The 24,460-nt window shown below is 35.0% G+C and overlaps 1 protein-coding gene across 4 annotated transcripts in view; it reads right to left on the minus strand.

Moving 5' to 3' along the window:
- Positions 1–1,967: 1,967 nt before the first annotated feature.
- Positions 1,968–24,460, minus strand: part of GLRA3 (glycine receptor alpha 3) — an 81,638-nt gene continuing 59,145 nt past the window's right edge. The window contains exons 7-10 of one of the 4 annotated variants that reach the window (XM_039700282.1): positions 17,325–17,539; positions 15,622–15,768; positions 11,032–11,151; positions 1,968–7,282 (exon numbers count right to left, since the gene is read on the minus strand). In XM_039700282.1, coding sequence (XP_039556216.1) covers positions 7,010–7,282; positions 11,032–11,151; positions 15,622–15,768; positions 17,325–17,539 — 755 coding nt within the window. In that variant the 3' untranslated portion in view covers positions 1,968–7,009. The remainder of the gene's footprint in view (positions 7,283–11,031; positions 11,152–15,621; positions 15,769–17,324; positions 17,540–24,460) is intronic. The other 3 variants (XM_039700283.1, XM_039700285.1, XM_039700284.1) reach the window with 3 other exon arrangements.

The following is a 24,460-nucleotide window of genomic DNA, read 5'->3' on the forward strand; positions in this document are numbered from 1 at the left end:
GTGATTGCTCCCTTCTGCTCAGCATTGGTGGAGCCACATCTGCACTACAGTGTCCAGTTTGGGGGGATTTCATCAACTCGTGTAAAAACTTGTGTGCAGTATATAAAGATGATGGAGTCAGGTTCTTTTAAACAGTGCTCAGTGGCAAGATCAGAGGCAATTAGCACAAACCAATGCACAGAATGTTCCCTTTGAATATCAGGAAACACTTTTCACTCTGAGGGGGACTGAGCACTGGCACAGGTTGCCTGCAGAGGCTGCGGAGTCGTCATTGTTGGAGATATTCAAATGCTCTCTGAACATGGCCCTGGAAAACTGGCCGTAAGTGGCCCCTTTTGAGCAGGGGTTTGCACAAGACGACTTCCAGAGGCCCCTTACACCTCAGCCAATCTGTGACTTTGTAACTCTGTGAAATAAATGTTTAAATATTTCAGTTTTGTTAATGAGAAAATATTATATATAAAATATATACTTATGTACTAAATTTTTGGAAATATTAATAAATTGTTGAGAAAGTATGATTCATTTCCAAAAGGAAAATTGCTCTGTAATTCTAGGTCTGTGACTTTCAAGGATTATTGTCTTGGGTTTTAAATTCACAAGCTTGTGTCTTATCCAGAAAAAAAAGTATAGTCTCAGATCTGATAATGTATAGATAAGACAAAATAAAATCCACTGTATGGATTATGTGAAATTAAATATTTTAAAAATATTTAAAAATATCTAGGTATTTCTAAAATTAATAGGTTGCTATATATGCAATAATGAAAAGAGGATATTTGAAATGTCTTTCAAGAAAATTGTGTTGAAAGGGCCACATAGTTTATGCCATAAATCACATGTTGATCTCTTTAAGATCTGTTAGTTCTTTTTCCTATGAATCTCAGGTCACACTGCCTGGCTATTACTTTCTTTTTTAATTGCTTCTTGCACACCTGGTATGGTGCATTTGCAGTTTTCATGCTCTGGGAACTGCACACCTCATCATGAAAACATTTGCTACTGCAGTAGTTTCATGACATTGTTGCTTGTGAATATATCTGAACGAGGGCAGAGGTACCAGCTGTGCTTTGCTTTAGGGAAGACAAGATAGTATAGATATGCTGGAGAAACAGCTGTCACAAATAACAAAGATCTGAGAGTTCTGCAGGTTCTGTGGAGGCTCACTCAAGATTTCTGCTAAGGCTTCTCTGGTGTTCTTGTTTCATTTGAACAATGACTGTTCCTCTGAGAAATTTCCATTTTATAAAGCTCCAAGCTACATGTTTGCTGTACTGAATTACTTGCAGTTGATAATGGAAATACTTCATTTGTGAGTATGTCAAAGTTGCTGATTTGTGTCCCATTGGCATGATAAGCAAATTGAGAGGTGGGAACTGATGTCGCCTTTTGTCATGTGTGGGCAGGGAGTGACAAACAGCTGAGTTGTCTCCTAAAGACAGGGCTGTTACTGACTGTGCTCTTTATAAAAGCATTAACACTGCTGTAACCAGATTAGAAGAACTCAGACTGTTCTCAAATGACTTATTATCTGCCAACTTCAAGTTTTCTATCAAGGAGTACCTAGGAGGTGCTCAGAGACCTATAAAATTTTCATAAGGCTATTTTGCTGCAAGTGAAACTCTTTGCCTTTTTGATAATAAGTTCAGCAGGACTATTTTGGAGTGGCTGTACTTATTTCAATAGGCATTTGTCAAGATAACATTACCTGAGTTTTCAGAACAAGGGTTTCAGAGCTAGAGCCCATATAACAATCAAAGGCACTCTACTCAAAGGCATTCCTTCTCTCTCTTGCTTTCACTCCTGAAGTACTTGATGGTAGTGCATGGTAACTACTGCTGTGGATTTAATCCTTTTTTCCGATGGTGCTGTTTATTCTTCTTTTGACTTTAAATTCATTTAAATTAAAAAATATAATAAAAATTACTTCACAGTTTCTGAAAAAAGATAAGTTTATTTTCTTTTTTGAACAAAATATCTACAATGACATCGGTGACACCATAAATTTCACATTTTTAACACTTCTGACTGCAGAGAATGTCAGTTTAAGTGCAATATGATACTGTAATACAATAAAAAGGAATCTAATAAAGTCCATGCACAACACATTTATAGATTTTTACCAAAAAAGGAAGTACTTTGCGATGAAATTGCTGTCAGAGAGAACTCACAGGAGAATATTTTGAAAACTCACAGACAAGTTATTAATACACTATCATATAAATTTTTATTTTTTTCTCACTGTAGCCTTTAAAAAGCCAGGATCACTAACACAGAAAATACCATATATTATGTTAAACCTTTATGTCAAAAGCTTATGGCACAATTTCTTTTTATACAGCTCACAATTCCACATTCATGGAACATCAGTAGCTACTTGAGTCCATTTCATCTGTTAATATCACTCTGACGCACACTAAAATACAAACATAAGAAATGTTTCTTGCATATTTCACAAAGATGAAAGTGAAGAAGTGCAGTAATATTCGAGAATGTCAAGAAGACAGGATGAGCCAACACTTTTTTTGGCATTAATGTACTGCTTCTAGCAATCTAACCTGCTTCCACATGCCTTCCAAACTGATAGTACTTCAGTAATTACTGTAGGTTATTGTTGCCTGAAGACACCTTTTCTGTAACTACTCCAAAACAGAACACTCGTTTTACTACTAACAAGTAGTCTGGTTTGAGATTTATGTTTTTCTTCTTAGTTGTCTCAAAAATGAAAAAAGCTGTGAAATCTGATATTGTACTCATCTAACTAACCACATGATTGGGCAGTAAGATGTGGATAAAGTTATTTTACTACCTCACAGGGGTACTGTATGTATTACTAGCTCATTTAGCAGTTTCACATTTTAAGGCCAAATTCTATTCTGTTGCATTAGATTAACTTCTATGAGCTCAAATGAGAGCAGAAGCTGCACAAGAAGTGTATCTTTTGCAACCAATCATGTCAGCTTGGGCTGGGAATGGTATAAATAAATTAATTTCCTTCTACTATAAAATTATTGCTGAAAATAATACTTTTTCTTTTTCTAAGGTTAAGGAAGACTTTTTATCTTTCCCTACTGTTAAAAAATATAAGGTTTTGTACAGTTTATTATATTCTATCTTTATCTACATTATCAGTCTACAGTTCTGTAAGGGATTATACACAAAGTGGAAGCAATATCTCACTCCTTAAATGTAAAGTGCACATTTAATCACCTAAATATTTCTGTCTAGTGAGTAAACAGAATCATCTCTCACACATCACAAAAGATTCTTTATAAAGCAGGTTTTGGAATAAGCAATAAGAAAAGGAATCCAAAGAAACCTAATTTATGATTGAGCTAAAAAAATAATTAAATCTTAAGTAAATGCTCTATTCCTCCTGAATTACACTAACCTGTTAAACAATACTACTTGCTGTCAAAAGTCTTTGAAAGTGAAACGTACTTTATTTTGGTCTTAAAATAGCTGAGTTCTAAGTAGTACAGTATTAGTATGCCTTATTCCCTTACATCTTCACATAGTTTATGAGCATTATAGAGAAAAAAAGCCATCCCTCTAACCATGCAAGCCTATTGTGTTGATATTTGAATCTACTTTTAAAAATAAAATGCATTTTGCTGTTTGGAATTTAAGTAGTTAGGCACAGTGATAGTTGAATATTTCTACTGCACCTCTATGGGGCTTTTCTTCTCCTCTCTCAAGGTACTGGAGTCTTTTGCCTTGTGAGGGGATGTGGCCACATCTCTCTTTAGTGCAGAATGAAAAGACAATCATGTAAGAGGTTCCAGGCTCTGCTTTGGGCTTTCTCCCTCCCTGTGGCCCCTCTTCTCCTATGCACAACCCAGACTTTTCATCCTCTATCTTTCTGTTTTGCTTCTCTTTCTATCAAGAAAGAGGATGGTGTGGAAGTCAATCTGCACAGGTAGAAATTACTGTCACAAAACAATACAAACTTTGCAGCAGATGACATAAATTGTTTTCCCCTGTAGTTACTGCTTCCACCTGTGCAAGTGCACCTACGGAGACACAGCAGGATTGGGAAAAATACTAAGGGTGCTTAGTATTAGGATCCCTTTTTTCCCTTTATGTTGACTGTGTCAGCTCCTCAATATCTCTGTTACTGGGGTATTTCTCCAGATCCTACAGTGTCTCTGTTCTCATTGTGTTACAGTGTCCTTCAAGTGCCAGTAATTAATTTTTGAGGCATAGGGCTGGTCCACAAAAACATGACCTGTGAAGTACATTGTCTGCACCTATGTTGGATGATGACTTGGGACAAAGCTGCATTATCCTGTCACACAGGGATTGTGCTTATGAGAAGGCTTCTTGTGTGGCTTTGCCAAGGACTTGTCCTCTGCAGAGCCCAGGTCCAGTGATAGTGAAGTGAGGTAGCTATTACTTCTGCCTAATGAATGGGGCCTTTTCTAGATGTAGGAGGAAGCCTGCTAGGTACCATTTGCCTCAAGCATTATCTCCGTGATGAGTGTTTTTCTGCATTTCCACTGTCTCTTTGATGGGAGTGCAACAAAAATACTGCAGTCTGGTAAGTACTGCAGAGCACCTTTCAATCCTTGCATCTTAACTTCATTTCCTGCTGCTTCATTATACAGTTGCAAAAATATAATCTCTTACAGTAATCTTAGCTGATGTCAGTAGTTGTTGATTCCAGCTTTGCACAGAGGGCTGGCATGCCTGCTGGCTGTTTTGGACTATTCCCGTTGTCAGTGGTGAATAGCAGGCATTTGTGCCTTGAAATTTCTTATAATCTTAAATGACATTTCTCTTTCTCTACCACCTGACTTTATACAAAGTAATTCAGGAATAATTGAAATGAAGCTTAAAGTTATTATTTCTTTTGAAAAACATGTTAGTGGACTACAGAGGTTTATGTTACCTTGGTAAATGTTATGGTTCCTTTAAATGTCCACAAAACCATCAGATCCAGAGAGATCTTGGTTCCATTGTATCAAAATAGAACCACATGCCAAATGTTATGTGCATTTGAAAACAACCCCTAAACAAAATAAAGTTATTTTGCTGATAACAGAAACATGTTAACAACCTTTCCATACAATATAACTAACCCTAACTTTGAGAGAGGTGAATATCAGCCATAAATTCATGATACCTCCTCAGACCTTCATAAGGGAATGAGATTTTTTTGGAATATGCACATAGAGAAGAGATAAAATAGCAGACAAAATATCAGGAAAAAAAAACCAAAAAAACCCAAAAAAACCCCAAACCAAAACAAAAAACCAAACAAAGAGAAACAAACAAAAAATAATGAATTGAATTAATTTTAGATTATAAATGAAGCTAAACTATAAAAGAATAATAGTTTTAAAATAAAGGTGGATTATACATGTTTTTCTGAATTTCACAATTTAAGAAAATGTGAGATGTACTATTATAGAATCTCTCTAAGTAATCCTGGGAGGAAAACAATAACAAACCAAACCAAAGCCGAGGTTGCTATGTTACAAGCCCCAGCACAGAGTTACATTGCTTCTGTTACTTCATATGCACCATGCCTTTGGCAGTGCACCAGATGTTTGCCTCCAGCTGATCCTGCTTTTGTATACACATTCTGATCATCAACAAAGCACACATTTTAAACATGTCCAAAATAAAAATATTTTGCAATGAGAAGCAGCCTCACTAACTGGACTTAAGAGTATCTAATAACTAAATGCTATATTTCCACATCATAGCATGATTTTTTTGCCAATAGATTGACAAAAGTAAATACTCTTGTCAGGACACCGTGCCATAAATATGTTCTATGGTGTTACAATTCAAAGAAGCAGCTAATATGGCTTATTCAAACCTAACAGGGAAGATCTAAGAGTTTTAATATTTGTTCTCCTATTTTTAATGTGAAATCCAGTAAAGTAAAAGACCATCCAGGTATTTTTCTTTTGTTTCAGAAGAGCTGCGTGTTTTTCCAAAGTTGTGACACGCTTCTTAACCAGTATCTAAATCATATTAACAAACTTCAAGGAATGAGTCAGACATTTTGACATATTCATAAATTAAAGTTCCTGGAATTATGTAATATATAGGAAATGAATGTGCATAAACATAACTGTATTCATCCCCCAAATGCTTCAGCAAAGGAGTTGACTCTGCTTTCTGTTTTGGTCCAAAATCTCTTTGCATTGAATCAAAATGAAGCATTGCACAATTTTGATGTAATTTGTCTATTTCACAAGCTGAGTTTTATGAATTGAGAAAAAAAACCCCTTAAAATATAAAAAGGGATTGAATAATATGCTTCAATTATCAAAGTAAAGGTAAATAAAAGGAAAAAAATCCTTTGCAGGAATCAATGCTTTACAAATTTTAGTATATTTCTCATGTGAAAGGTAGACTGTTAGGTTGTATACCTTGTGCTGGGATTATTTCAACATACATCTTCCAAGGCAACAGTAATATGAAGTACATTGAATAAATTAAATGACTTTAAAATGTTAAGTATGTTCACTGTAAAACCAACAGTACTGTCCTAAGACTAGGTCAAGTCCTTTAAGCTGTTTTCTCCAATCAGTAATTTGTCATTACATTGTAAAATTAAAAGAAAACTTAGAAGCACTAATATATTCTGTAATACTGTGGGATTCACCTAGGGTGCTCTGCAAACATTTTCAAAATTAAAAATACACCAGAATTAAAAAAAAATTAAGGACCATCAAAGAGTACTGTACAATTTGACCACTATGTAACATTATGTATAAATACTTGGCAGTAAAGCTTCAGTAGATAGTGATTTTCAATGAAAAAGTTGTTAATATTTAGTTTGACAAGGAAAGTTTGCAATAGCAGATGTATCTTCTCTGGCTTTCATTCTTCCATCCCACTGTAGCTGGTCACTTGCAGGCCATGCAGGATCCTTTTTCTCCCCCTCATTGTTTTTAACTCTTCCAATCACTCCTCTGGTGTGCATGTCTAACAAAAGGTCTCCTGTTGAGTGTGGCAGCCAGATCTTTATGTACTGCAAGCCTGAATCTTGTTACTGGTGAATGTCCTCATGCCTGATGATTTTGTAGATTACCCAATAAAAAATATTGAAAATCAGAAAGGCTAATGGGAAACAAGCTCTGGATATTGTGTCTATCTTCTTGGCCCGGTCAATGAATACCTTTCTCATCTCATCAGGGCTTTTTGGTACAGGTTGAACAGGATTATTTGCCCCCTTTTGTGTTATTCCATCTTTTGCTTGCACACATGGACCCACTCCATATGCTGTAATGCTAAACTGACTGTCACGTGTATCATCATCCTGCTGGAAAAAAAAAGAAGAAAAGAAAGAGAAAGAGCAAGAAATTTTTTTTGTTTTTGTTTTTGTTTTGTTTTGTTTTGTTTTTAGTTATTGTTTACAGAAATCTCACCTGCTGCTAAATACCAGTTGCACCATTACTTCATTGATTTCTTGAATCCACACCTTATGTTAATTGTTGGAATTTCATCCCTATCAGTCTACCAAAAATATTGCTGGATTGTTAACAAGCACAGGATTTTTCTGTTTGTTTATAGATTCTGTAATTTAATTAGAGAAATGAGAAAGCCTAGCAAACTAGTGGTAATTGGGCACAAAACTTCTGATTTGGTTTAAGTTTCCCCATTTACAGTAAATATGTGCAATCTTCAAAAGGACAAATTTCACACTGCTCTTTCAGAAACAGCTATTAAGTCTGTCCATTGCATTACAACCCAGGATCCTGGCCTCTAGACATGTTCCTCATAAAATCACTAATGATATGCACGTTCATTATATTAGTGAGAATTCTGCCTATTTGGCCACTGTATATTTAATTAATCTTATCTATATGACTAATTTCTGCTGTTCCCTATGAATGCATCAGGTAAAGATGGGGAAAAAAATGTTAGTTTAAAATAAAGGAAATGGAAGCCAAAGGCCAGATTTTTCTTCTGACTGCTTTGTTCTGACTGATTCTTTTGTCAGTTCAGGGGAAAACTGGCAAAGACAGTCAGGATTAGGGAACTATAAAAGAAAGTGATTCTTAATCACACAGCACAGAAACGGTAGATGTTTTGAAGATACACATATTTTCATAGCATAAAATTTAAAAATATAGCTTGTGTCTAGAGACATCTTTGTTACTTCTTACCTAGGTATCCTCAACTAATAAAAAGGGCACGCATGCAGACAAATAAATGATACATAATCTGTGAAGTCAGGGCTAGATTTGGTTCTGAAATGCAGTCCAGTGTACTCCTTCTTTACGTGGACTACTCAAGAGTAATTATGTGATTTTGATGGCATTCACCATTTTTCAATGCTAATTTTAAATTCAGGAATGTCAATTTGTCATGTGTAATTTAGCCTAGTTGCTTTAGGATTTTACACTTTTATTAAATATAGAAATTATTACATTAATTCTTAAATAAGTAGTTTGAAAAAATATTTTTATAAATATTATAAAAACAGCTGAGCAGCTGTAAACTGTAGGAGAACTTCTTCTGTAGGAGAATTTTTGATTTTTTAAAGCTCTTCCTAGCTGAAATTAAAATAAGTCTAAAAACTTTTTATTTGCCAAAACAAGTCAAATAATTACTATTTCAATTCAATAGTTAGAAGCATTTTTTGTTTTATTTTAACTTCTTGCTTTATAAAAATGTAATTTCTCAATGAGCACAAATTAAATCCAAAGTTGCAAATTTTTTATTTTGAAAATGTCTGACATTTTGAAAATCTGAAAATATTTTTCAATGAAGAATTAATTTTAAAGATTTAAAACTTTCATCAAATAATTGCTAATTACTTTGTTTAAAAAAATCCAAGTTTTATTATCAATATTAATTGAATATATTAGCTACAAAAGAATGCAGATAAATTACTACATTTCAAGGGAAATATTTGGCCATCAGCATGACAATCCAGCTGAGCTGTAGATATCAACCTACTGAAATACTTCTTCATATATGTAAACTGAATAAATAGCAAGACTGATAAAATTCACCGAAACTACTATATCTAAAATCTGTATTAGAATTTGCCTTTAAAAAATAAAAATAAAGAAAAATTATCATGAAAGAAAAGGAGGAGGAAAAATAACTGACTGACTTTACTATGGAAATGAAAAACAGAAATACAAAATGATAGGAACATTATTTGATGACGTGATGAAACAGAGATTTATTTACTCCAATAGTGTTCCTCTGCTGTCAGCTAAGAATGGAAAATAACATCTTTAATGTAGTTGTATTCTAGAATAGTGGTAGTCTTGTGTTGCAGTTGAGAGAAATATTAAGTTAGAAATGCATGTAATGTGAGAATTTTGTGTAAACTTGCCATTTAAACACCTTCATATGTACATTTCAGGATTTTGTCTTGTTATGCTATGTTGGAATACAGAAAATAATGCTTATGACTGCACAGGCTGAGTAAGATAATAAAATTATTCTTTTGAGTAGCAGATTTCAGCTGTGCATATTTTCAGGATTGGGCACTATAAATTAAGATTTTACTGTCTTTGTTTCAGGTTTATCTGAATGGAATGATCCCCTACAATGTTTTAAAGGCCAGGTCTCTCACCATTTTTGTGCTTGCTGACCTCCTGTATTTCATCTGCAAACAGACTCGTTGGAAATGCTCTCAGTAGTTGAACTGATGTGAAGCTCCTTGTAGGAGCCCAGCATTCCTGCCCAGTGTCTGTCGGATGGTGTCTCCACAAGGACAGGCAGCATGGCTGGAGCCAGCCAAGTCACACCCAAGTGCTAGGGCTGGTGGATATGCAGGAAAGGACGTTCTGGAGAATGCCAAGAGCCGCCAGAATTCCTTTCAGGGGCAGCAGCTTGAATATTCAAAATGGGGTTCTGCAAGTTTCCCAGCAGATTCATAATGCAGAAAGATCACTAGGTTGGCTTCAGATTCATATCTGAGGGTGCTTGTGCACAGCAGGAAAGATGCGGTTGCTGTTGTTATCAATACCAGCTTTGAGTGCCTTTTTGAAGGCATTTATGTTAGTGACATCCCTTTTTATTTTTTTTTACTATTGATTGATTTGGCTAAAATCCTTCTTTTTGACTAGAAATATGTCTTAGGATGCACATGTCTGAGTCTACAGATGTAGAAATCATCTGAAGGACAATACCCTGCATGAGCCAGTTGAGAGCCTTTACGGTGAATCTTCCTGAAAAAGTTATGCATATTGGCTGAATGAATATAATTATTTTTTAAGAGATAAGGAAACTTTTGTTCCTTTTGTGACCTTTTTAATGTATTACCAGTCAAAAAAATACTACAGATATTTGATAAAATTTTAAAAATCTTATTAGTAATGAACTTTAGTAAGACTTTGATTTGAATGCATTTTTCACCCATTCAGCTTTAGAATTAACTACTTTAAAGTTGTTCTGCATGCAGTTACATTTAAATACTTTATAATTTCTATTAAAATTAATGTAATTAAGAATTGGAAAAAATTTAGATAAGGAGTTTTTTTTGGAAAATTAGAATTCTTTAGTGGTCTGAAGGAAATAATTTCAATTCATTTGCTTCTGTATCAATGTTTTTCTACAAAATACTTAGCTATAAATGAATAAAAAACTGTGAGTTTTGTGGTTTTATATGACCATGATGTTTCCAGATAGTTTGCTTAGTAATACATTTCTCTTGAGAAATAACATGTACAAGGGCTGAAAATAACTTCATAGCTGTTTGATTGTAAGGTATTATACCTCAAAAACTATTTGAAGCCTTGACTTTAGTAATTTGAACACTCTCTTTTTCATTGCTCAGTTTTGAGAAGGAAAGTGGTATTGAGCTGTTTTGCACTACAAACTGCAGAATTTTAGTATTATGTTTTAATCCAGATTTAAACAGATCAAAATGGATTATGAAATTAACAGGACATTACCTTTACTAACATTTCACGTCATCACATATAGGTAGCAATGAAGGTATATGAAGTTCACATGGGAAGATGTTATTGTAGACAAAAGGACAGGGCCTCTGTTAATGGTTGGATAGCACATTATGACAAATGGGACATCTTCTCAATAGTTTACCCTTAAATTTGTACTGTAGATTTGAGGCAAAGTCCCGTCTATACGTCCTGCACATCTCAAGCCATTGCTATGCTGCAATGATTCACTGATTTCATTTCCATCAAGAACTCCCTCAAAATACTTTCATCAAAATGGGTGGTTGACCAAAAAGAAAACAAAAGAAAAAAGGTGTGATTACCATTAAAGACAATCTAGTTTGCATGTCTATTTTCTTCTCTAAAGATATGGTGATCTTTAGATTTTGAAAATAGAACTAATAGACTGAATATTCCCAAGACCTAAATATATTAACAGCTAACCTAAAATCAAATTGTTATTATTCAGTATATGTACACAGTTAATATTTTTCCCATAGAAGGTAAATGCAACTAAGGAAAAACAATGATCATAGGTGTGTTTCGGTATCCCTGTATGACTTCTTTTTCTGCTTTTTTTTTTTTTTGTCTTTTAGGAAGGAAATGAATATTCATTCTGTAGGAATGGTAACATAATATAGTATCCCTGTATGACTTCTTTTTCTGCCTTTTTTTTTTTGTCTTTTAGGAAGGAAATTAATAATTAATATTCATTCTGAAGGAATGGTAACATAATATTTCTGAATACTTCTTTTCACTGGACGGGTTTCTTTTTTGTCAGAGAACTGGGGCTCATATACTAAGTATCAAACAAAGTCTCAAACTGGGAACCAAAATTCCCGTTCTCAGGATTGGTTATGCCATTTGTTTAATTATAAAGAGATTAGACCCTTAAAAAAAAATCTCCTATTCCTATTGTGATGATTTTTGGAAAAAAATCATTGAGTAGGTTGCACATTATGTTGAAACAACAGCTTTCATTTGTAAATTAATTTTTAACACAATCCCAGACACTTGAAAAATTTTTGCTAGATCTGTACAAACTGGGTTAGGCCTCTGAAAAGAAATTTGCCTTTAAGTAATTTGGAATCACTGAGTGAAGTCCATACTTACAATCATAAAAATGGTGTCCAGAGTGTGCAGTGGTACCTAAGAATTGCCTTTGATGCTGTTGTTGCTGTCTGGGAAGGGAGGCCTCAAATGAACCAGATGGTGTGTAAAAAAGGCAGTGACTGTAAGTGGAAAAAGCATAAGGAAAATGGCAAGGATAGATGAACTCTAGATGCCAAAATGTCTTGTTGCAGTTCTGTACAGAACTGTAATTTGTATAGTAAAAGAATTTACTGCAGGGGTCTTATCCGAGTTCAAACATATGCTTCTTAATAGAGAGATTCAGTTCCTCTGTGTTTTCAGAAGAACATAACCATAGTTTAAATTCAATTAAAAAATATTCTAAACCATGAAAACCTGAAAATTTGTTTGAAGATATGTTTAGAAATAAAATTTAATTCAATGATTCGAACAAAGTATCTGAAAAATACAGGAAACTCAGTAAGTATGACATTTAGCCAGAAATAATCAGCTTTGTATTAGATGGAAAGCCAATGTCCCTGCAGGGTGTTTCTCTGGAAAAAGACCCAGAAGATATGGAAGATCACAGTAATGATATGGGTCAATAACATGATGTTGTTTAAAAGGCAAATATTAAACTGGTTTGGATAAACAACTGCATCACTTGGTCCTTTGTTACTGTATAGGCTTCATGTTGCTCATGTTGCAAACATAGTTTTGAGGAATTGTATGGACTTATGAGGAGAATTTCCAGGGAAGGCGAATGAGGAAAAAAAAAGCAAAACCAAAACCCCAAAACCCAATGCAAACCAAAACCAAAAATTGTATGCACTAGGAATATTTATAGAACCGCTTCACTCACAGCACCAACTACCAGCTCAACCTCTCCTCATGGACTTATGAGGAGAATTTCCAGGGAAGGTGAATGAGGAAAAAAAAAGCAAAACCAAAACCCCAAAACCCAATGCAAACCAAAACCAAAAATTGTATGCACTAGGAATATTTATAGAAAAGACTGAATGGAAATGTTCAAATGGTGACATGAAGGAATGAAGAAGTCTGGTGTCTGTGTCCTTTCTAGACAAGCTATGACAAGCTAAAAAAACACATTAGTAGAAAAAAAACCTTTTTAAACAACTGGAATGGATTTCAGGGGACCTTGTGGAATTTTTTTGGCTGGGATGAATTAGGTATGAATGATATTTAGTTAAGTCAGGAAAATGGATCCACTTACCTCCGAAAGACACTGAAATTCAACCATAGGACTATTGCTTTGGTAACTCGGTAAAAGTAAATATTTTTTGCAACAAGCATATCTTTCTAATTACAAAGAAAATAGACTTTGGAAATTCTTCATCTGCCCTACACATACCTGAAATGAAACATTTCCAAACTGATCTATTTTTTGTACTTTTACTACATGTCAAATCACTAGAAGTTTTACTGTACCCTTGTAGATAAAATGCCAGTGGCAAAAAAATCTGTATTCAACACTTAGCATTCACCTGGTAGAAAAATCTGATCTTTGTACAATGATTCAAGAAGGTAAGCATACAGAAGGAAAAAGTCTAATAAGTTATCCTATCTGCTTTATTTCTCTAATGGTTTTGGATGTAAATACTGAATAGAATGTTGTTTTTCTCTTTGCCAAGGATGAAGATTTAATGTTCAAGGAAGCCCCTAATGTTTATTTTAAATTCAGCCTTTTTACATAATATCTTTTCACCTCTTGACTTTATGCCAAATGAACATTGCTTAATACATGGTAGTTTTCAAAGTCAATACAATCCAATCCCTGAGAGCCAGTGGCTGTTTGACCTAGTCCAAAGGAATAACAAGCATACAAAACTTTATAAGCTTGAGCTCTAGTAATTTTGAAAAAGACAAAGAAGAAGGAAAACAAAATTACTTTGAGTTATGATCCTACGGCCTACATTTCATGTTATAAATTGTAGTGAATAAATAATAACATTTGTGGTGATGAAGCCAAGTTATTAACTGCAGTTTTTAATCTGTAAGACTTGTGTATTGTTCATATAACAGAGGGTTTGAGATGTGATCCAAATTTCTTTTTAAGAGATAAAATCTCCATGATGTAATATTCCTTCCTCCATTCTGAGGAAGGAAGATACTAACTGTCAGTTCCTAATCCTGTGGTCATAATAATTGATCTGCATTTAAGAGTGATATCACTTAAGTTGAAACTGGTAAATTTGCTTGAGATCCAGAAGAAACAATAATACATGACAATAAAGATGAATGGACTAAAACTACAGTGATATATCACTTACCACAGCTGTTTGATACACAATTCACTTGTTGTGATTTACCTACCCCCTGTTCAGTAATTCCTATCTGCCCCATCCCATTCTTCCCATTCCAAACCTTAGGACAGCTTTCAGAGAGCCACCATATTCCAAGAACAAACACCTTGTAACAAAAGTACTATTTTTTCTGCTACTGTCAGCAGGAAGAAAGAACATTTTGCACAGGGTCAAACGTTGAACACAGGTACTTGCAGTCTGAATCACCCTCTAGTCTATGGTACATGAGTTTCTCTGTGCAGCTGAAGACGTCTGGGACTTACCACACAGGGACAGACAAATGTATGAAAATGCCATTTTCACCTGACTGTCTGGCCTGCCTTTTAACACTGAGTTTTACTAACAGAGATGGCTTAGGCAGGCTTTACAGTAGTGCAGATCTTCTAAGTAAGAGGAAACTTGTAAAATATCTTCTCTGGCTGATGTAAGCAGCAGACTAAGTCTTCAGCAATGAAAGATGGTTGAACTGAATCATGTTGCTATGGTCAGACTTTCATCCTCTAGTAATATTCTAGGCAGTGACTGATAATGACAGGTTTTGCATAACATCGGTGGGGGACGGGGTAATTATTTAATAAGTAGGCTGGAGAAATACTTACACTTTGTAAAATCTGAAGTAGGAATTACATATTGTAAGAAATATTCCTTATTGCTTGGTTTAACTACAGATTTCAGAATTCGAACTTGTTACCTTAGCTGTTTGGCTTTGCACACGGGTAGTGAGTTATTTTACTTGTAGTCTGTATAGCGCCACCTCTAATATAAATATAAATAACCATTATTATAATTCTTATTCTTACCAATAATATGAACATCTAAAACAAAATTACCAAACAGAAGAAAAAAACCCCAAACTTACCAGTCTTTTAAAGTAAAATGTTTGTTCTTCTACCAATAATGTTATTTGAATAAGTACTTTGTATATTAAAAATATTTGCATGAAACACAGCCGTTAAGGCTTTGAATTGAGTATTAGAATGAAATTGGGAAACAACATTTGTTGAATCTCACAGTAGTAAAACTGCTGCAAATACCAGTAACATTCATTCACGGAAGTATAATATAACTCTTCCAACAGAGTGAAATTCATGCTTGTGCAGATGGCTCCCACATGGCCCATGCCTCATTTAAATCCCTCTTAATCCCTCTTTCGAGAATTCAAGTTGGATTTATGCAATTCATAGTCCTTGTAGTGACCCTCTGCCTAAAGTGAATTTTATGCTGTGCTGCCATTTTATTTCTATTGCCACTTCAAGCTGCATTGTGTTGACCAAATTAACTCTGCATCCTGGCACAGTTCAGTCAGACCCTTTAAAAGCTGAGAACACCGTTACTTTTACCTTGCTCTTCTTCCTCTTGCGTCTGAATCGCAGGAGTTCTTTATGCTGCCTGGACACAAAGTTTACAGCTGCATACTCCAGAAGCGCAGAAAACACAAAGAGCAGACACACTGCCATCCAGATGTCAATGGCTTTGACGTATGACACCTATGAGAGGAGACAGGAGAGGCCTGAGTGCGTTAAAATGTTCCACAGATGTGAAGTTTAGTACTTCATGGCAGGAGGAAGTGCATTAATATCTCCATATCCCAACAATGCTTTTATCAAAAAAACTGTGCATGAAAGTTAGACAATAATAAGAAGAATTCAATCTATAAATGTAGAGCTTTTGTTAAAAAATGTATTCTTTTACAAAATGTGCTTAAATCATTAACAGTTCCTTATAGTGTATTACATCACAAATGAAATAATCCTCAAAAAAAACCAAATGCTCTTCCTTCATTTGTCCCACTGAGATCTGTGAATGACACTAAGGAAGCGAAAAATAGCTTGTAGTGGGACCAGCTGTAATTCCTGTATTAAAGTGGATGTGGCTGAAAGTTCCCAGTATAAAAATTAGGTAGAAGAAAGGAAAAAGGTGAAGGAGATAGGTCTGATGGGTTCATTCTCTGCTAATATAGGCACAGGAAATCAAATGTATAGTTTCAAATTAGTCCTGTGGTTTAGTTACAGTGAAAGTACTAAAAATCAGATATAGGTCAAAGCTGATTGCAATCCTGCATTGCCAAGACCAGATGCAGGACAAGATCTGAACCTACTCTGTCTTTGCAGAGTTACAAGAGCTTTTTTATATAAGCAAACATAGCTAACATCAGGCCTCAAAATAACCTGCAGCTCTCTGTTAACCTCTTACATTGTTGATTTTTTTTTAGTTTTTAGAGCATTCAGTTTTATCTGTTGATGCTAACTTCAGATACATTCAGTTCCATTAATTTGGGACACAAAGCATGCTCAAATCTGTTAGGGCTATCCGTTTTACTTAAAAAATAAGTAAATTAGATAAAAATATAATGTTAAAACTAATAAAGAATTGAAATTTGTTTATTTTATTGTATACATTTTATTTCTATTAGCTGCAATAGCACATGAAGATGGTCAAGGAATAAGCCTTAAAATGAAATGGAAAATATTTAAAGCAATTACAACTAAGAAAATAGAAATAGTTTATCATAGAAATAAACTTTAAGTGATTTACATTGTGTTTAGAATAATTTTGTGCAATTGTTTGGAGCTGTTAAGCTTCACATTTTTCTGTATCTTAATGTAAATGTGCTTGTAACTAGCGAGCTAATTCATAATTTAGGGAGTTTTGAGAAAGGAATACAATTGAGAATCTATGGTAAGAATCTATGGCCTTTAGAATTTCAGTCATATCTGCTAGCATGTCACCAGATACTGGGATATGAAAAAGGGTGAGCCTGTCAATTGTTAAGCAGGGTTTATATAAAACTGAATAACATTGTTTTCATTATTTGTTAAGGTTTATGGAATTAACTAGATGTGTGGCTGGCTATATAGCAGAGACAGGGGAGAAATATAATATATTTGATTGGAGAATCAAAAATCCCCTAAATATTTCAAAATTATTTTTTTGGTTCAGGAAATGATTGGATGCTAATAATTAAAACACATAAGGTTGACTGAAAGTGTTTGCCACATAGCATTATGATTAATATAGTACAAGCAAAGGGAATTTAGCCTACCTTTGGAAGAGATGCTCGTGAACCTGAGCTTTGTGTTGTCATGGTCAGCACAGTTGTTATGCCTAAAGCCACTCTGGCTGGAGCTGCATCCATATTGATCCAAAACGACACCCAGGAGAGAATCACAATCAAGAGGCTGGGTATGTACATCTGGATGAGATAGTAACCCATCTGCCTCTCCAGGTGGAATCGGACTTCAATACACGTAAACTTTCCTTTTTACAACAAAAAAAGAAATATTCAAGAGAAATAGAATGCTTTTACAGTCAACATCTAGTGCACACTCTTAAAGAATGTATGCTATGTCAAATATATTTGTTCACTAGAAAAAGATTTATGTTTTGAATCTCCACAGTGACTTGTAATAAAGACAGTCCCCATTATAACAGGAGTATCTACTGGAAAGAAAAGGGGCAGAATATATAAAAAATTAAGATTTTGATGATGTCTGAAATTCTTATTTTCTTATAAAAAACCCCCATGATTCATTTTAGCAATAGGAAATTTCCACTGTGAGATCACACTGTTTTTGTGACTTGTGATTTGGAAATATTTCTGTGTACAAAGAAAAGGCTTGTTTCCCCATTGTATAATATCTCCTTTATATTTGGTTCAATTTTAAACTTAATTTTATTTTTATTAAAAACTGGGACATTGTAGTGATATGTATAGTCATTAGGTTATCAATAGGAGAATCTGCTAAATCTCTCCCTGTGTCCCCATTCAAATGGTTTCAGCTCATAAGAGAAATTATCAAGTTTCAAACACTGACCGAAGACTAGAAAGACCAGAGATTAGGTGACTTTAGGAAGGAGATTAAATGACCTAGTTTTATCCAGGTACTAAACATTAAGCAACTTCTACTGAGTTATTCAAACCAGAAGAAAAAAATCCATTGGTAGCTCATAAAAATTTCATAAACCCATATTTTTAGATTAGCCAGATTGTTGTGGGGTTGGGGTTTTTTTCTACCCTGTAAGGTGCAGATTATTTCACAGATCTTGACGCAGCCTCATTAGATTTTTTAATTCTACCCAATGGCCATATCAGTCACATAGGGATGGTGCTGAAGGCAATGATGTTACTGCAAGTGGTGTATACATAAAACAGTTTTTCACAGCAACAAATACACATAAGTGAGTTTTCTTCCTTATTTGGTTGAAAACTTTTCCTAATTCTAAATTTAACAAGGAAGGCTATATCGTTATATATTTCTTAAGTGGTATGAAGCTCTTTGATTATATGTTCCACTCATTTTTGATAGATATTCTCCTAATCAATTTTTAGTTGCCACTTTATACAATTTTTTCCATATTAATAGAGATTTGATAGTAATCAGATTTAAAAAATTATGTAATGGATTTATAAGCTTATTCTATACTAATATATTGTGTTTTATCCTGTGACAATAGTATTACGCATACAGAAATGAACTTCAGATAAAGTAAAAAAATTATTTTTTATTCTAGGGATATTAAGTACTTCTGAACTTCATTATTTTCATAACAGTTGTTTTTAACAGGCTACTATTTTCTCTATGATGCCATAATGATTGTAATTTTATGACAATTTTATTCGGCTGAGGCACAAAAATATTAGAAAGACATTTGTTATGTTTAATTTTAAGGTTACATTCTGTACCTCAGGAGTTTTATATCTGCAAGCTCAGTTATTAGTTCCATTCCTAATTGCCAGTGTTTTCTGAATCCCATCTACACTCCTGAAATTTGTGTCCCAGATCCTGGCTGAACCATCTGCTACCACAGTTTCAAGACTGATTTCTGCCCCATCAGTCACAGGATGAAATCCTGGTTTGAAAAAGTGAATGGGATTTTGGTGTTTAGTTGAGGAAAGGCTGGGATATTCCCCTATGTTTCTGTTCCATGGTCTTCAAAAGGACACCTATGCAATCTAGTGTTTCACTTAGCAGTTCAGTACACCCCACATAACCAGAAGTTCTGCACTGACTGGCCTTTGTTGGAATAATATTCTTACTTCAAACTGGTTCTTACCCTGAGGATTTCTTTTTTGTGACCCTCATACTGTTAATTCAGCAGCCTTGGACAGCAGCAGTCTCTGTCTCATACAGAACAGTAAATTGTGGTGGTAAGGAGTGACAGAAATGCATCAGCAAACCAATCTAGGTCTAAGCAAAGCCATTTTATTTGGCATCATATCAGTAAGAATTGCTCAGCATGCAACATTTTCTTCTTATAGGGTCCTATATTCTCCTTTCAAATCAAATTAGGAAGAAAAACTAAGGAGCATCAGACTGCATAATATATGCATATGCATATATGGAATGCCAATAAACATTATATATTGTATGTTGTTTTTTTTTCCATCCAGAGAAATGTGGGATGAGAGATCTGAGTTTCTTGCCTGAGGACTCCAGTGGACTTGAACTATTACAGACCACAAAGGACGAAATTCTGTGGTCCTAAACAGTGAACAGTAAATAATATAGTAGCTCTGATATGGATTATTTTATGTGGTTGCAAATTTGACAGATCTAATTGAACTAAGGAGGAAGACAAGAATAGTTGTAAGTAAGTGAATCCTAAAAATATTAAAGAGATTCTAAATGAAAGGAGTGCAAATGGAATATATTGTAATCACAGGGAAGGAGAGAAAAAAATGGGGATAATGAAGAGGTGAGAACTAGGACTGAATGATGTGTCAGAGGAATTATACAAAAGCATTTTTGCTTGGTTTAGTATTTTTGTAAATATCATTGGCCAAGGGGAAAAAACCCACAAACCTCAAAACCTATAATACCAAGACCAAACAAAAAATTGAAAAAAAAAAAAATGGAATCTTTCTCAAAGTAGAAAAATCCTCTTGCTTAGCTCCACAACGTGTGACCTAGAGGCCTGCTTTTGTCTTAGACACAGAAAGTTTATGGACTAGCCAGGCATACTTCCAGTGCTTCCCAGTCAAGCCTACTCTGTTCCTCTTTTCCAGTACAGCATTGAAAAATCAATATATAGCATCTCCTCAGGAAGACTGGTGTTACCCAGCTGTGCCTCTCTGTTGCTCCACCACCGAGTGTTGGAGAAAGGCTGCAGATGGCAGTCAGTCTCAGCTCTGCAGTTGCAGCAGTTGCTGGTCTAAGTGTGAAAGAGTTGATGTTAGTTTTTGCCCTTCTTGACTGAAATCAGAACCACCTGCATAAACTTGGCTAATGAAGCTGAGTGGAAAAAGAAAACACTTCCTCTAGCAGATGTGAGCTCCAACCAGCAGCGGCTGTGCTGTTTTTTCCCACCTGAGGCAGCATCCAGCTGAGGGCCTCCTTTCTCTTCCTGTATTCCATTTCAAACTCAAAGCCAGGTTAGCTGTGGTTTGATCTATTTGACTGGATGCTTGAATGGATCAGAAGAGAGATACCCATAAAGTCATCTCAGCTGGGGAATGAGATAGACAAGCATCTAAGAGCATTGCTCTAATAATTCATTTGCAGTACATGAAAGGTAAGATCCAGTTCATTTTGACATGCACTGTGAATGTCCCAGAGAGTGCTTAGCAAGAGGACAAGAATCCCTTCTGGTATTGTGGCTTTGCTGAGGCTGAGCAACAAATTAAGACCTGATGGTAGTTTCAGATTAAAGCTAAATATAAGTGTGCACACAATCCATAAAATGGATTTTTGTAAAGCAAATGAAAAAAAAAAAACTATGCAGGGTGTCTCAAAATAAATATGTTTTCTTGAATTGAGGTTACATTTTTTGTGTTTGTAAGTCTAGCCTAACCAGGAACTTAAGTGCACAAAAGACCCCAAAAATGGTGACTTGATGAGCATTGTACCAATGCATATGAAGTGAATACACTGGTGTATATGTATGTGGTGGTGCATTTATATATCTTATCCATATTTGATAACAACAATATTAGAGCTGCTGAACTGGCAAGATTTCCACACAATGTCCATGCTGAAACCATAAGTGTAGTGAAAAAATAAAATTGTAGTCAGTCTATATGATTTTTCTTTTCCCCAGAAAGCATAAATTGCTTTTCTTTGGAGTCAGTATCTAGATCACACACTATTGTTGGTGTTTTTTCCATGGCCAACCCAAGAAGAGCATTTTTCTACTTCAGGTCATTTTCATACTACACAGCATCCTCTGACTGTGGCATATGCTGTTTAAAAGACACATGCAGTGTCATAGGCAAATAGATTCCTTAGCCCCAAAATGTCATCTGGTCATCTGTTTCATAAGAGATTCAAGCAATGTGTGCAATAGCATTTCTCTTAATCTCTCCTAGTTTCTAAAGCTGACATGCAGGTGGGCTAATATAGTCTCAAGATGTCCATGGTCCACTTTAGGTTCTTCTTTCTTTCAAAGCGAATGCTGTGTAATGTGGTGTATTTTGAATGAGTGATCAAACAGGGTTGACTGGTTGAAATAATGTTTTTCAACACTGTAGTGATTTTCTGATGGTTCAAGTATGCAGGCAGAAGTATGCTTGTGTCATTAAAAGGTGCTTTCAGTAGTGTGGGATGTGCAAGAAAAAGCGAGCATAAGTTGTACATTCAAGCTATAAAGAGTCCTCTTTTATAGTTTCATCTGTCTCAAACTGCCCCAGAGGTAAGAGTTGGTAGGAGTTAAAAGTACTTGTCTCCTTTTAGCAGCCCTTAAGGTGTCTTTTGGGGAAAGATTTTCTTGCTGTACCCCTACAATGTCATAAACATGTTACAATTCCCAGGAAGGCTGAGTAGCTGTTTCTGAAGCTGTATAGAAAGTTTTAACAAGGGAGAATTACTTCAGGATTCTGAGTCAAGGAAATGGTGTGCCTGAGAAATAATTAAGAAAGGAGTAAAAATTTTTAAACTACTATGAAATTAAAAATTAATAGCATAATAAAATATGAAATTAGGAAGTAAAAACAGATGAGAAAAGAACTAAGCGTGCAGAGTTCAACCGTTAATCCATGCAGAATGGAGAGTTATCTGCTGAGGATTCTTATACTACTTTAGATAGTAGTAAATGCTAGTCTGACCTTGTAAGTCATTGAAAATGCTAATAAATTATTTACTGTGAACTATCTTATGGATATAAAGAGGACTGTGGCTGAAAGACTATACAGCTTAATGAAATTACATTAATCTATTTACTTAAAATAAGAAACTTATGCTTGGTGAATAGAGATTATTTAATGCTTAGCAAAATTCAAGAGAGTTAGGCAAATCTGAATAAATCTTTTCAGTGCTCTGCAGAGTATGTGTCCTGGATCTGGGAAGTAAATATTTCATATTCTGATTCCAACACATCTGTCAGTATGGATGTAGACTACACAATTCTGATTTTACCAGTGACTGATAGCCAACAAGCAGCCAGTCTAGCAACCAAACATTGCTAGCTGTGGAGATTTGCTAACAGAATCCTGGGGCAATTGAACTGTGATGATCTTCTGTCCTGGTGCTGTTCCTGTGCAGCAACACTTCATTTTTCCTCTTGAAAAAACAACTAGATACTAAGGCTTAGCATGAAATTAGAGAAAAAAACCCTGAGAGACAGCAGGAAAGGAGAAAGGGAGAGTGAGACTACTTCAGTGGCTAGGATATGCTCAACCTAAATGGCTGGCTTAGACTTACATCTCTTAATACAATAGAGAGCTTCTCCCACTTGTCTGTCTTCTGGAAAGCCATTTCTTAAGCACCTCAGTTCCTGTACTCCCTATATTCTGACAGAGATCCTAAATTCAAAATGAGCTTGAAAATTGCATTAGACTTCCTCTGCCTTCCAGTGATAAAATTTTTTAAGCAAAAAATAAAATTCATAAATTATGTGTATGCAAAGCTCATTATTTCAAGAATTTTTACCTATAAAACTGATTGCATATAAGTAAACCTAGCTGAAATAATTTTCATACCTTTCTAAGTAGAAGTCAGGATAATAAAAAAGCACTTGGTAAGTGCAGTCTCTAGAAACTTTCCAATTTGCACTTTAATATAAATAGCAATTTGAGTGTATTTTGCTTATAAAAGCTGCTTATAAAAGTACTAATGTTTTCCTAATAATAAAATAGATAAAAATCATATCTATCTTCATACGACCTGAAAAGAAATTATGATTTTCCAGTGTCTAACACATAGTACTAGACAAATTTTCATTTACATGGCACTTGTCTGTGTATTTAAAGCCAAGGTTCACTATACCACTCTAGGAATATACTGCCATTCAGTTTTTCTTTCAAGTCCCAGTCTGTGGATATCAGCAGTATATTGGGGGAAATCAGTGCTGAGGCTGTCACCTGTCTTTGACTATATAGATTCCTAGACAGGAAAGAAGTGTCTTTACATAGCTTTCTTTGGAAAAAAATACTGAGGCAGTGGTAAACTTGACATTGGTGTAAGACTGATAATGACTGCAGTAAAAGACATTTGAAAATAAATGTGGAAAAGAGAAACTATTTCTTTTTCATCTTGATAAATTTCCATTTGTTGTTCTCATGTCCCTCAGAAAGGAGAATGAGCAGGACCTTCATAGGCTGGAGAAGCCAGCACAACATCAAGGCAAAGAGAAATGCACAGATGGGTGATGAGGATGGAGTAACCCCCTGCCCTGGTACAGGCTGGGAGTGGACTGGGGAGGCAGCAGGTCTCCCAGGCTTGGGAGCCTGAGAGATATCAAGCTGAACAGAAACCTTGTGATGTGAAAGACTTGTCATGTGCTGCACTGTATTAGCCAGAACAGAAAGGGGAGAAGTATAAACTAAAGAGACATGTAGATGTAATGTTTCCACTTCCAGGACAGATTATGAATTTTTATTCAATGAATCTTTAAAGTAGAATGCTCAAATTTTGATCAGTGCATGGTTGACAATTGTCGCCTCTTTGCCCTTGAGAAAAATGCCTTGTTGGAATCAGACAGTGCCATTTTGTGTGCCTAGGGATGGTCACATCCTCAGCCTGCCATAGGCTCTGTTTTCCAAAGTGTTTATAATTTCTGCTTTTTCAGTGAAGGATTGAGCAGCTTCAGAGATTTTACACCCACAGACTATCTCCTGGGTAAAAAGTACAAACCTCCTTTTTAGAGAAATGTTCCATGAAAATAAACCTGAGGGAGTCAAAACATCATGTCTTAAAAAGCACTCCTACAGTCTCAAAAAGAGTGGTTTAGGTGTTTGTCAAGACA

This window comes from Passer montanus, unplaced genomic scaffold (genome assembly GCF_014805655.1).
Source record: "Passer montanus isolate IOZ18808 unplaced genomic scaffold, ASM1480565v1 scaffold14, whole genome shotgun sequence".
Taxonomy (NCBI): domain Eukaryota; kingdom Metazoa; phylum Chordata; class Aves; order Passeriformes; family Passeridae; genus Passer; species Passer montanus.